The sequence below is a fragment of the Panthera onca genome, chromosome A1, assembly GCF_046562875.1.
Source record: "Panthera onca isolate mPanOnc1 chromosome A1, mPanOnc1 haplotype 2, whole genome shotgun sequence".
Lineage (NCBI taxonomy): Eukaryota > Metazoa > Chordata > Mammalia > Carnivora > Felidae > Panthera > Panthera onca.
The window spans coordinates 97,088,852-97,104,102 of record NC_138339.1 but is presented as its reverse complement, the minus strand read 5'-3'; the positions used below and the strand labels follow the sequence as shown (position 1 = coordinate 97,104,102).

At 40.1% G+C, this 15,251-nt stretch overlaps 1 protein-coding gene across 3 annotated transcripts in view; it reads right to left on the bottom strand.

The window, feature by feature from the left end:
* Window positions 1-11,139, bottom strand: part of AP3B1 (adaptor related protein complex 3 subunit beta 1) — a 264,795-nt gene extending 253,656 nt beyond the window's left edge. The window contains exon 1 of one of the 3 annotated variants that reach the window (XM_060635498.3): window positions 10,849-11,139. In XM_060635498.3, coding sequence (XP_060491481.2) covers window positions 10,849-10,976 — 128 coding nt within the window. In that variant the 5' untranslated portion in view covers window positions 10,977-11,139. The remainder of the gene's footprint in view (window positions 1-10,848) is intronic. The other 2 variants (XM_060635493.3, XM_060635494.3) reach the window with 2 other exon arrangements.
* Window positions 11,140-15,251: the final 4,112 nt, after the last annotated feature.

The window sequence follows — 15,251 nt, the reverse complement described above, 5'->3', positions numbered from 1 at the left end:
CACTTCTCTGTTCAAAACCCTCCAATAGCTTCCCTTCTCAGTCAGTAAAATCGAAGTTCTTACAATGATTTACATGGCCCTTTGCAATCTGGTTCCTTACGTCTCTGACCTCCTCACCTACCGACTTGCCCCCTCCTCTTCTCTCACTCTGCTCCAACCATACTGGCCTGTCTGTTGATCCTCACACAGGTCCAAAATTCTCCTACTTCAGGGCCTGGGCAGTTACAATTTCTTCTGACGTAATACTCTCCCCAAGTGTCACTGCTCACTTGCTTCAGGTCTGGGCTCCATTAACAAATTCTCAAGGACATTTTCCTGACCTTGCTATTTCAAACTCCAACCCAATCTCCACCCTAACTGTCTGTCCTCTTTCCCTGCTTTATTTTTCGCCACAGCATTCCTTATCACCAAATGACCAACCATACATTGCCCTCTTTGATTGTCTTCCATGAAAGCAGGCGTTCTGCCCATTACTTAATCCCCAGCATCAAAAACAGTGCCTAGCATACTGAAGCCATTAATATATGTTAATTCAATAAATTACTTCTGTAATTTTTTTAAGTTAGTGAATAAACACTGGACACGAACGAGCAGGTTCCAAGTACCCCACAGACTATAATCTTCTTGATGCATGAAATATAGATGGCACACAACAGGCACTTAATAGTTACTGATGAACTTCTAAATGCCCATACTGCTCAAAACCTTCCGATTGCTGCTCCTATGATTCAAAGTTAAATCCAAAGCCCCTACACAATCTGGCCCCCTACCTCTTTGCCCTCATAGTACTAATTTCCCCCTCATCCTTCATGACCAAACTCTTAATCGAGGCTTTAACAAATTTTGAGAAAATCCATTCCTAGAGTAAAGCTGGATAAAGTGTAGCTCAGCCTACTTCCAAAACCCATGATTTTGGAATTGGCATTATTCATGAATCTCTCCCTTGTCCAGCTGCCATGCCACTGCACTCAGCTGAAAGATTAAGGCACTGGCCTTCTAATTAGGTCGGTTCCTATCGGCAATACAAACGATCATCCCATCAATAGCAGACATTGACTATAAATTGTTCATTTCTGTATACCTATGAACTTTTTCCAGCTGATATGCTAAATAAGTCTTCCCTAAATACACAAACCAATGAACGTTACTCATAATCATAAGAAATAAAGGAAAATCATTTCCTTCTTGATTATTCTACTTTGGGTGCTTCACTTTAAATTCTGAATTTGGACTACGGGCAATTTGTTTTTGTCAGTAGTTCATTTATATACACAAATGCAATACTGTCAAATTATTTCACTATAATATATTTGTCATTCCATGATCATTTGTAACTTTTCATGCAGTAAAAAAAAGAACATTTCAACCAACCATCTGTCTTCTTTTTCTGTTTTGTTTTAATCATTCATTCTAGTAGTATTGCTCTAAATTCTAAATACTTTTTAGAAATAAGGGACGCCTGGCTGGTTCAGTTGGTAAAATGTGCGACTCTTGGTCTTGGGGTCATGAGTTAGAGCCCCACACTGGAAGAAGAACTTAAGAAAAAACAAACAAGGGGCACCTGGGTAGCTCAGTCAACTAAGCATCCTACTCTAGATTTTGGCACAGGTCACGATTTCACAGTTCACAAGTTCGAGCCCCACATCAGGCTCTACACTACGTGTGTAGAGCCTGCTTAGGAGTCTCTTTCTCCCTCTGTCTTTGCCCCTCCTATGCTCGCTCTCTCTCTCTCTCTCTCTCTCTCTCAAAAATAAATAAATAAATAAAATTTAAAAAAAAAAAAAAAAACAGGGGTGCCTGAGTGGCTCAGTCAGTTGAGTGTCAAACTTCAGCCCAGGTCATGATCTCACGGTCCGTGAGTTTGAGCCCCACGTCAGGCTCTGTGCTGACAGCTCAGAGCCTGGAACCTGCTTCGGATTCTGTGTGTCTCTCTCTACCCCTCCCCTGCTCATGCTCGCGGTCTCTCTCTCTCTCAAAAATAAACATTAAAAAAAAAAAAAAAAACCTGCCTAGAAATAATGCAATATAACACATCTTGGGAGTTAACTGTAAGGCTTGAAATTTAAATATTCCAGATTTTCTCCCTGGATTTCACCAGATCAGTGATCTTAAAATAACATACTCTGTATCAAAGATGAATATTTCGTGGCTGAATATTTATTTTTTATTTATTTTATTTTATTTTTACATTTATTTATTTTTGAGAGTGTGAGGCAGAGCACGAGAAGAGGAGGGGCAGAGAGACAAGAAGACAGAGAATCCGAAGCAGGCTCCAGGCCCTGAGCACAGAGCCCGATGCAGGGCTTGAACCCACGAACCGTTAGATCATGACCTGAGACAAAGTCAAACACTTAACTGACTGAGTGTCTTGAGCCACAGATTGAGCCACACAGGTGACCCTTGGCTGAATATTTATTAAGATATATAGTAAAAGTCAGAACTGACTCTCCCCCAAGAAGAACAATAAAATGGAACACTTTTATAATCTGTTGGAAAATAGGAATCTGCTTACAGGCACTATTTCATCAATTCTCTTGTACAATGTGGTAAAATCTTACTTGATTTGAAGTATATTTCAAGAATTAAATTATAGGAACCCTATGTATCAGTGAAATGACAATTTTTAACTTGAGTAGTTGGTCTTATAAAACTAGCAATCTTATTTATGTGAAGACAAAAACAACTAGCTCATCTAGCTGGGAATGCATTGCAGATACCATTACACAGTTTCTTATTCCATTAACTGCCATCTTGGAACACATGGAATTAACCAAGTCAAAGATCAATAAAACACTGACATTGCCTAGAATTTTACGTGCCCTTTAGAAATAAAAAAGGTGAATCCAACTTACACACATAACATGGCAAATATGTTGTTAAAAACAATAATATATTTGGACATATGTCCTTCAAACATAATTGAAGCACAACATCATGCTACAGAAATCATTAGTGGAATCTATTTACATACTTGCAACCCTGGACTTCTGAGCACAAAAGAAAGGAATTAACAATGAGAAGCCTATGCCTCTTCATAATATGCTGACAAACCAGGGCTCCAACACTTGTAGCGTCTCAAACTAAAATGTCTGACATACCAAAATTGCAGCATTTCCATTTTGTTCAGTAAAGTACTGTTTACATAAGTAAAGGCTTAAATATCTTTTGGTTAGAAATATCACACTGAAAAGCTAAGAATTATGCAATTTAACATTAATTATATACTCGTATTATTATTAGTTCACTTTTAGCTTTATCTCACCAACTAAATTCGAATTTGTTTTTCAATGTTTATTCATTTTTGAGAGACAGAAACAGAGCGTGCACAGGGGAGAAGAAGAGAGAAAGGGAGACACAGAATCTGAGGCAGGCTCCAGGCTCCAAGCTGTCAGCATGGAGCCCGACGCATGGCTCAAACCCAGGAACCATGAGATCATGACCTGAGTTGAAGTTGGATGTTTAACCAACTGAGCCACCTAGGCGCCCTAAATTCTAAGTGTCTTCAAAGCAAGATAAAGGTCTTATAATTGTTTTGTATCTTTGTGCTGAAAACACATAAGGATGAACTATACATAAGGAATAATCCCTAATGTGCAAATAACTGGCTTGTATTCTTCAAATGTGCTGAAGTAGCAAAAGACAAAGGTTAAGGAACTATTTTGAAGAGTGGAAGAGAGACAAAAAATTTCTGATTGTGGGGCACATGGGTGGCTCAGTAGGTTAAGTGTCCAACTCTTGATTTCGGTTCAGGTCATGATCTCAAGTTTGTGGGATCAAGGCCCACGCTGGGCTCTGTGCTGAAAGTGTGGAGCATGCTTAGGATTAGGTCTCTCCCCTTCTCTCTCTGCCCCTCCCCCACTCATGCTCGCTCACATTCTCTCTCTCAAAATAATTAAAACACCTCCATGACGTTTCCAAGTCAATTAGCCCTAACACAGTAAAGATTCAAGTAATGCCATAAAGAAAATGGCTGTTCTGGAACTATATACAATTAATTTCAGGGTGATGCAATAACACATCAATAATGTACAATACAATAAGGATACCAGACCAGATTTCCTTCTCTATATGGTCCAATGAATCAGTCATGCTTTATTTTTTTTAACTACACTAATCACAGAAACAATAAATATTAGTAGAATCTGAATCATCCAATTGAGTAAAGGATGTGAAAATATTTACTAAGAAAAACTGTAAGATAAACACTTTGCTCACAAATTATTCTTTCACATAAACTATATCATCTAATAGTATGTATGTGAAATAGAGATTCTTTTATACAATATTCAACAAATATTTGTTGAGTAACTACATAACCGAAAAATACAGGGTGACTTAATGAGATACAATTATTAGTGAGAAATACTAGGACAAGTGAAAACAAAGTACAGCAAGCTTTGAACAACTGGAACTATAAAAAAGCATTAGGGGCACCTGGGTAGCTCAGTCAACTGAGCATCTGACTCTTGATTTCAGCTCAGGTCATGATCCCAGGGTTGTGGAATCAAGCCCCACATTAGGCTCCATACAGAGCATGGAGCCTGCTTGAGATTTTCTGTCTCTCTCTGCCCCTCTCCCCTGCTCGTGCACTCTCGCTCTCTCAAATAAAAATAAAAAAAGTTTTTTAAAGCATTAAATGAAAAAATAATAAAAATATGATATAATCCCTAATTAAAATTCAATAATATAAACAAAAAATGGAAACAGTCACACAAAAAGGTTTAGAACATTGTATGAGACACAATGACTCTTTGATGTATGTCCCAAATAATAAGTTACTATTATTACAGCACTGACATCTGGGACTGGTTTATCTTTATTTTTAATAAAGTACACTCAAGAACATCCCTATAAAAAGGTTACTTTCGTTCAGCTGCACTTCCATATGCCTTTTTGAACGAGAGAACAAGTGACAGAGATAAGGTTAGATTTGCTGTAATTACACAGAAACCACAGACCCATGTAATCTTCCTAGGGGACGCCACTAAGAAACACTGATATGAAGGATTAAAATGTTATATATAATCTTCAAGACTGATGTTGTAAAACTGACAATAAATAAAACTTAAGTTAAAAAAATAAGCTAGGCTTTATTCACGCAGTACAAATACAATGATGCAGTACTGACTACAATGTATCACAGGACATAGTATGACTACAGGAATGCATGGCAGCCTGTTTGGGGTCTAAATCATCTCTGTGAATCTAAACAAATGAAAAACCCACCCCCATTTCAACAAACTTAAAAATGCTGTTTTTTAGTGTGTATGAGGGGGTACTGCATTGCTAAGTTACTAGTTACTAAGGTTCTCTCTTATTATTAAACCCAATGGTCTCTTTTCAGGCTTCATTCTATTTATCTTCACTATGTAACTCCTAACATAGGTGACCCCTTCCTCTTATTAACTTTCCCCTTAGCTCTGCCACCCCCAGTTTTGTTTTTTTGTTTGTTTGTTTGCTTGTTCTTTTAATTTTTTTTTTTAACATTTATTTATTTTTGAGACAGAGAGAGACAGAGCATGAACGGGGGAGGGGCAGAGAGAGAGGGAGACACAGAATCGGAAGTAGGCTCCAGGCTCTGAACCATCAGCCCAGAGCCCGACGCAGGGCTCAAACTCACGGACCGCGAGATCGTGACCTGAGCCGAAGTCGGACGCTCAACCGACTGAGCCACCCAGGCGCCCCGTTTGCTTGTTCTTTTAAACCTTCCTCTGGTTTCCCACCCGTCAGAGCGTGGTCTCTTTCCCTAGTTCCAACCTTAAATGTTGGTATTCCCTCAGTCTATGTCTAAAATGCCTTCTTTTCTAAACAAGAGAAGTTCTCTGGCAGGAGCAGGGGTGATGGGGGAGTCGTTCGCCCATTCCCAAGCTTAATTCCTGCCTACAGCTCATAAATATCTATGTCTCATCTGAACATGCACGTTTTTTTGCAACTCTCCTGGTTTCTACATACTTTGCTTGAGGAACTCCCACTTTCCTCCACCTGGCAAAAAAACTTCTTAGGCTTTAAGAACTAAAATGTCACCACCTCAGTGCAGCTTCCACTAGCTGTTCCAAATAGTGTTAATTAATATTCTAGTTTAGAAATCACTTTCAATTCTACCATCTTATGAGAACCTCACAAAATAGGCAAGTGTCAACACCTTTCTAGAAAAGAGGACACTGAAGTTTCAAGAGATGAAGCAGGGGCACCTGGGTGGCTCAGGTGGGTTAAGTGTGGGACTCTTGATTTCAGGTCAGGTCACACAATCTTACAGTTCGTGAATTTGAGCCCCACATTGGGCTCCGTGCTGTGTGGAGCCTGCTTGGGATTCTCTCTCCCTCTCTCTCTGCCCCTCCCCTGCTCATGCTCTCTTTCTCAAAACAATAAATAAACTTTAAAAAAAAAAAAAAAAAAATGAAGAGATCAAGCAAAGTGAACAAGGAAACGTTACTCCAAGCAGAAAACAGGAACTTAAACCCAGTTCTCACTCCAGGTCCAATGCTCTTTCTAATACACCATGATACTCCCAAAGAAGATTCAGAAATTCAGTAGTTTTACCATTGTTAAGAAAAATACGTCTCCTGTTTCTTTCTAGAAATTGTTTAATCTAGAAATAAAATTATTAAAATTATTTTTTAAGTTTATTTATTTATTTTGGGGAGAAGGGGCAGAGAGAGATGGAGAGAGAATCCCAAGCAGGATCCGCACTGTCACCACAGAGCCCCGATACGGGGCTCAAACGCACAAACCATGAGATCATGACCTGAGCTAAAACCAAGAGTCAGACAATTGACTACTAAGCCACCCAGGCAGCCCAAAAAATTATTTTTAATTGTACACACACAGCCAAACTGGCTAAGATAAAAGAAGAACTTCTTTAAGATAAAGCAGGAAAATAATTTAGGAAAAAAACTAAGAGCAATAAAAGTTTACAACAATCCCAAAAGAAAGAAATACAGAAAGAAAAAAAAAACTTTACATTTTAAATGGAAAAACTGAACATCTTGAAACCAATAATCTACTATACAGTCTTGATTAACCAATAAATGACGTACAGGATCTGCTTTTATAAAATGATCTAAAAGTCCACAATTCAGGTTTTTTTTAAAGGAAAAAAGGCACACACAAAAAATTGATAAATAAGATTAAATTCAGAAAACAAAAATCTCAGTAATTCTGTCACTAGGAAGTGACAGGCATCCCTGAGGTGGTTAGTGAAGGATCAAAGGACACATAAAGCTTTAAGACAAGAGGCCAAAGAACAGATTAGAAGAAGTGGGAGAGGTGGAAATCAACATTTTGCTGCCATTGCAGTAAAGAATGGCTCAGGAGATTCATCAGTGGTAGCTGTATCTAGGAGACGGTGGATTTAATAAGGAGCAAGACATGTGCACATCTCAAAGTATCCCCCCCATAGAAAGACTACTGGAGAAAAAAAATAGAGGACAACGTTTTTACACTCTGCCTCCAGATCCAAGTCTGAGAAAGCCACATCACTATGGGAGTTTTCTAGCCAGAGGTACATAACACGAATCTAAACATGAGGAAACACCAACAAATCCAAAGTGATTAACATGCTGTAAAATAACTGGCTTGTATTCTTCAAATGTGCCAAAGTAGTGAAAGACAAAGCTTAAGGAACTATTTCAGATTTAAAGGAGATTAAAAGAGATACAACAACTAAATGAAGTGCATGATCCTGGATTGGATCCAGGATCCAATCATGCTGTACTAGATAGAAAAAAAATACTAAAAAAAAAAAAAAATTATTTACTGAGACAAATGACAACACTCAATTACAGAGTACAGAATGTACTGATATTAAATTTCCTCAATATAAAAATATTGTCCTTAAAAAAATGAAAAATGTAAAAAAATCATTGTTCTTAAATACATACCAAGGTATTAAGAGTAAAGAGACAGAATGTATACAACCTATTTTTCAATGGATCAAAAACCAAAATATTAATGTATATGTGTGTATGTATGTGAGAAAGAGAAAAATAAAGCAATGTAGCAAAAAAAATTTTTAAGTGATGACTCTACACAAACGGTAGGTCTTGGTTCTATTCTTGTAACTTTTTTGTAAATCTGAAATTATTTCAACCATCAAAAATTAGAGCAGAGTTGGCAGGTGAATGGATGGAGAGAGTCAAAAGGGATAACTTCCAGGTATGTAATAAGTTGGTCATGGGATGCACTGTAAGCTTGGTGACTACAGTCAATAACACTGTATTGCATATTTAAAAGTTACTGAAAATAAATCTTAAAAGTTCTCATCACAAGGAAAAAAGAAAACTGTAACTATGTATAGTGACTGACGTTAACTAGACCTATTGTGGTGATCATTTCTGAATATATACAAATACTGAATCATTAAGTTATATACCTGAAACTAATATCATGTTACATGTCAAGAATACCTCAGTTAAAAAAAAAAAAAAAAGGAGGGGAGGAATAGGATAAGCTTTAAGTTTTTTTACTTAAATTTTGTCATTTGGTTGGGAAAAAAGTCAAAAAATATCACCATTTTAAACAAGAATGTAGGCTGAAGAGAGATTAAAGGAACACTTCCAGAACAGGGGTCTCCTTGCTCATATACAATCCCACTAGGTTTGCAGTTCAATGACCAAAATGTTTCTAATTCCTGGAAACTTCAAGGTAATACATGGTCTACGGCTACTTTTCGAAGTTTTAAACTTTTAATAAGTTGTATGCATTCTCTAATAAAAGCACCATAAATGTCATCAAGTGTTAAGTAGTATATAAAGAACTTGAGAGAATGGGCTCTGAGATTAGGCCTGTGTTCAAATTCAGAGTGTAGTGTTCAAGCTCTGTGATCTCGGACAAGTTTTAACCACTTGCGCTCCAATTTCCTCATCTGCAAAATGGAATCAGTCAAGTATCTGGAAACAAGCCACTGAACTACTAAGGAGGACTGAATAAGATAAATGTAAAACAGTGTGCACAAAAGCACAAGCACTCAATAAATATTAGCTATTTTTACTTTTTCTTCAATGTTTATTTTTGAGAGAGACAGAGACAGAGTGTGAACAGGGGAGGGGCAGAGAGAAAGGGAGACACGGAATCTGCAGCAGGCTCCAGGCTCGGAGCTGTCCGCACAGAGCCCGACGAAAGGCTAGAACTCATCAACCTAGACCATGACCTGAGTCAAGTTGGACGCGTAACCGACTGAGCCACCCAGGCGCCCCTTAGCTATTTTTACTTTAAATCCAACCCGCTTGGTCACCTCAACAGCACTGGTCACAGTCAAAGCCATACATGGTTGTCCAAACCAGGCCCAAATCTGACAAAATAGGAAGTCAGAAGCTCTAAGAGAAAAACAGCTTAGATGTTAACAAACCATAAAAGTAAGTTAATCGTAAGCAAATCACATGCAAAGAACACTGAGGCTGACTTACAGGGTAATTCACCAGCTGAACATTTTGCTAACAGAAGTGTGCAACTGCAACAAGCTCCCCATTAGAACAATCCATCATTCTAAATGCACTGAATGAAAAATGAAGAGAAATTATCTTACCTGAGAACAAGGGGAAAAAAACTGTACTCCACATGCTGTATATAAGATTTCAGTCAGCTTAATACAGTCAAAATGTAAACCCAATTTCAACTACTAGCAACCTTCCAGACTGCCTGTTCTTGTTAGTAAAAATTGAAATTTAAATTATACTGTTCTGACATCTACAAGGCCATCAGCACAGCTACTTTAGCTTAATTTAGCATGAATCTAGTGACAGCCTATTATGTGACCATAGTCTAGTACTGAGACATTAAAAATAAGAGAAATGTAAAAATGATTACAACAAAATTTAAAGTTACCAGAATTCCGTAAGTTTAAAATCCCTCCCACCAAAAAGTTTGGGGGTGTTTTCTTTCCATTTTTCGGTGGTACTCATTTTTCCTTTTACAAAACTAAATGCACATTGTTTAGTATTTGTCTTTAAAATTCACATTGTTTGGGCGCCTGGGTGGCTCAATGAGTTAAGTATCTGATTTGGACTCGGGTCATGATCTCAGGGTTCGTGGGTTGGAGCCCCTGCGTCGGGCTCTGTGCTGACAGCTCAGAGCCTGGAGCCTGCTTTGGATTCTGTGACTCCCCCTCTCTCTTCCCCTCTCCCGCTCATGCTGTCTCTCTGTGTCACTCAAAGATAAGTATTTAAAAAAATTAAAAATAAATAATAAACAAACTCAAACTCATTATTAATTTGTAAAACCTAAAGATTTGTTCACAGTCATACTTTTCTCTACTTATATGCTTATTACTTTAGTATTGCGGGTTTTTTCCCTTGTAATGCAAAGGATATTGTCCAAAAACATGAATGTTCGTATAAAATTGTCCATTCATAAAGCGCCTAAAACACCTACCTCCGCGGTCCTACACTCCAGAGTGAGAGAAGAGTTTCCCACACGCAACAAGCACTCTAACGCGTCCTCTCAACTCCTCAAACACCTTTTTCACAATAACGCCCAATTCTCCCAAATTTGATCCAGCAAATATTAAGTAAGCTAGAAGTGTTTGTTCAAAAATCAGATTCCGGTGCCCCAGACCAGACCAACTTAATGAGAGTCTTGGGGATGAGACCTGAAGCTCTCCAAACGGTTCTTTCCTCGCTAAAGTTTGAAAACGACGAGGGACCCCTACACACACTCCAAACTCTCCCCCACAACTCCCACCACTCCCAACTGACTCAACCCCACCCACCAGCGGGAAACGCTACCGCCCGGCTCCCGTGCGGTCTCAGAACGCCCCCACCTTTCTTGGGGTCCAATCCCAAACCCGTAGCCCGCTCCTCCGGGGTCCCCAGCTCCTCATTCCCAGCCCCACACCCAAACCTTCTTCCTCACTTCTTCAGATCGCTGCTAAAGAGGCCAAAGGCGCCGGAGGGGGAAATGGTCGAGGTCGCCTCCTGACCCAGCTCCGTCGCCTCCCCTCCGCCGGACTGCTCACTGTAAGCGAAGCTGTTGCTGGACATTGCTGCGGTGCTGGCTGGGGTCGGGTTGGTCCTGCCGGTGCTTCTCCCCGAAGAGCTCCTGTCCCGAGGACGCGGAACAAAACTAGTTCTCGAGCGGAGGGGCGCTAGCTAGCGCTTCCGGACTCGTCACGGCTCCCTTAGACGACCTGGCGGCCCACCCCCTGCGCATGCCCAGTGTGCAGGCAGGCCGGAGCCCACCCCTCCCAGGCCTTGACTGGATTTGCCTTCTCCGGGTTTTCGAGGTGGTTGAGTGGCTCGGTCCCAGGCGGTGCGGAAGGGAGTCGGTGGGCGGAACCAGAAGGGCCTCCCGGCTTTTAAAGTTTTTCGGAGAGAAATACCCATTGTATCGAATTTGATCCCTTCAGGAGGTTTCCCCACCCGGGACACTTTTACTTGATTCCTTTAGTAAACCAATAGCTTTCAGATTTCTTCTGAAATGCCATTTAACACACCTGATCAAGTGTCCTAAATGTAAGACGATCGCTTTTCCTTTCGTGGGCTGGTTTCTGCTCCACTTCCTCCTGCCAGCATTGCCTTACTTTCACAGCCGTCCCACGCAAGCCCTTTCCCTAAAGACTGTGCCTTTGAGAATCCATTGAGAAGGGTTCGTTCCAGTGAAAGGTTTGAACGAAAATCCAGGGCCAGCAATTCCCAGGGGCTAAAGGAGCGCTTCCTACTGGCCTCTGACCACCAAAAATAAAATCAAATAGAGCCACCTCGGGCGCCAGGTGTACTGTATTATCTGGACACGTCTTTACTTCTTGCTTTCCCACTGTCAGCACTCTCTAACATCTGCTAGGGAGCTAACGCTGAATGTTGCCTGGCCTCAGAGTAGCACTTGGTAAAGACTCTTGCTGGCATAAGGTCCCCCAGGATGCCAGCTCAGAGAGGTTTCAGAGCCTTCCCTACCTTTCCCTATTCTTTCCCCCTCTAAGTTAGCCTTAAGACCCAAAGGCCAGAAACAGGATCTAGTGAAACACAAATTGGGGCCCAGCCCCTCTAGGAGGAGGGTGGAGCCTGTTCAAGGATCAACTCCTCAAAAGGCCACGCAGAAAATAATGAAATACCACTGCACACCTGCTAAAATAAAACCTGGAAGACTTAAAAACTCTAAATGTGACAGATAGGAACTCTCACTCATCACTCGCAGGAATGCAAAGTGGTACAACCATTTGGAAGATACTTTGTCAGTTTCTCATAAAATTAAAAATATTCCAACTATATAATTCAGCAATACCAATCCTTGATATTTGCGGGGGTTAAAAATATGCCCACCCCAAAACCTGCACATGGATGCTTATAAAAGCATTATTCATAATTACCAAAACTTGGAAGCAACCAAAATGTCCTTCAGTGGGTGAGTGGATGAGTAAACTGTGATCTATCCAGACAATGTAATATTCCTCAGCACTTCAAAGGATATGAGGTATCAAGCCAAGAAAAGACGTAGAGGAAACTTAAACGCACATTAATAAGTAAGAGAAGCAAATCTGAAAAGGCAACCTACTATATGATTCCAACTGTATAACATTCTGGAAAAGGCAAATTATGGAGACAGTAAAAAAAAATAGTTGTCAGGAGTTGGAGAAGGGAGAGGGATGAATAAGCAGAGCACAGAGGATTCTTAGGGCAATGAAAATACCCTGTCTGATACCATAATGATGGATACATGTCATTATACATTTGTCCAAGCCCATAGAATATATAACAATGAGGGGCACCTGGGGGCTCAGTGGGTTAAGCATCATAATCTTGATTTGGACTCAGGTCATTATCTCACAGTGGTGAAAATGAGCCTTGTCCGGCTCCACACCTAGTGGTGTGGGATTCTGTCTCCCTCTGTCTGCCCCTCTTCTGCTCCATACACAGCTCTCTCTCTCTCAAAACAAAAACAAAAACAACACTATAAAACACCAAGAGTGAACCCAAATGGGAACTATGGACTTTGGGTGATAATGATGTGTCAACGCAAGTCATCAGTTGCACCAAATGTACTACTTTGTTGAGGATGTTCATGATGGAAAGGTTATGCATGTGTGGGGGTAAGAGATGTGTGGGAAATCTCTGTACTTTCCTCTCCATTTTGCTGTGAACCTTAAATGCTCCAAATAAAGTCTTAATTTAACAAATGAAAATTAATTTAAAAAATAAAGGTGGCACTGTTACTGTGAAACACCCATGACCAAGACCCAGTCTTTAGGTGGAGAGGAGGAAGCATCCTCCAAACCTCACAGTCTGGTCAAAACTTGACAGGTTTGGGGGCATCTGGGTGGCTTACTTGGTTAAGCATCCGATTTCGGCTCAGGTCATGAACTAGCAGTTCCATGGGTTCAAGCCCCCCATCAGGCTCTGTGCTGACAGCTCAGAGCCTGGAGCCTGCTCAGATTCTGTGTCTCCCTCTCTCTCTGGCCCTCCCCTGCTTGCACTGTCTCTTTTTTCCTCTCAAAAGTAAAGAAACATTAAAAAAAAAAACTTGACAGGTTTTGGGGTGCCTGGGTAGCTCAGTTGGTAGCTCCAACTCTTGATTTCAGCTCAGGTCATGATCTCACAGTGTGTGAATGGGGCTCTGTGCCAACAGCACAGAGTCTATTGGGATCCTCTCTTTTCCTCTCTCTGCCCCTTGCCTGCTCTTTCTCTCTCCCAAAATAAATAAATGAACATTTTTTTTAAAGTGACAGGTTTTTATTTCAGCTGTTAAAATGATGAAGTTTATGGGGCACCTGGGTGGCTCAGTCGGTTGGGCATCCAACTTCGGCTCAGGTCATGATCTGGCGGTTCCTGAGTTTGAGCCCCACGTAGAGCTCTGTGCTGACAGCTCGGAGCCTGGAGCCTATTTCGGATTCCATGTCTCCCTCTCCCTGACCCTCCCCCACTCATGCTGTGTGTGTGTGTGTGTGTGTGTGTGTGTGTGTGTGTGTCTCAAAATAAATAAACATTAAAAAAATTTTTTAAATGATAAAATTTATTATTTTATTGATGATACTGGTCAATTTATGGAATGTTACCTATTGCTAATTATTCATGATGATGATAATGGTGGTAATAATTATAGATGTACTTAATAGATGGCTTAATATGTACTATGCATGTAAGTGATTTACATATACAGTATAATTCATTTAATAGTAAAAGAAGCTAGCTTTGGTTTCCTTTATCTATAAAATGAGGACACTGGTAAATACATACCTTAGAGAACCTCTGGCATACATATCTGGGTGTAGAATATCTTGAATGTAGATTACTGAATAGCCACTTAAAATTCTCTTAATTTATTTAAGAATTTTAGATGGCCCTAATCTCAGAGACAAAGGTTTGAGTTATACAAAATGATCTTGTTGTTCTACTTTTTCTCATATTCCTAATACATTGAATATTTTGATTTGGTCGTAGGTTTTGGAAAAAGGTTAAGTAGCTAGGTAATATGTTTAGCAAGAGAGGCACTGCTGAAGGACGGGTCCACTGGAAATCTCTTCCTTTATGCCCCATGTCTTAGGCTCACTTACAAAGTCAGTAAATATAATGTTCTTTTCTGCCATATTGTTTTCACTGAGAGAACAACAGCCAGACCCAGGTTTGAACCCCAACTACGTCACTAGCTAAGATCTATGTAGGCAGGCAAGTTATTAACCTTTCTGAGACGTAAAGCCTCTAAAATTTATTAATTCTTATTCTCATTTAAAAATATAACTCTTGGGGCACCTGGATGGCTCATTCGGTTAAGCATCCGACTTCCGCTCAGGTCATGATCTCATGGTTCGTGGGTTCGAGCCCCAGGTCAGGCTCTGTGCTGACAGCTCAGAGACTGGAGCCTGCTTTGGATTCTGTGTCTCCCTCTCTCTCTGCTCCTCCCCTGCTACTGCTCTCTCAAAAATAAATAAACATTTTTAAAAATTTTAATACTAAATAAATACATACATAAATAAAAATAAATTTATAACTCTTTTTGGGGTGCCTGGGTGGCTCAGTTGGTTGAGCGTCTGACTCCTGATTTTGGCGCAGATCATGATCTTACAGTTTGTGAATTCCAGCCCCAAGTCGGGCTGTGTGCTTACAGGGTGGAACCTGCTTGGGATTCTCTCCCTCTCTCTCTGCCCCTCCCCTGCTCGTGTTCTCTCTCTCTCAAAATAAATTTTAAAAAATAAAAATAAAATTCTTTTTTTAAAAAAGGAAAAGAAAATAATATTTTCAGAATACTGTTCCAGGTAGCAGTTAAACTACCTAACTTCTTTTGTAGTTTTGTCAACTACCTAACTTCTTTTGTAACATTTGGATTTG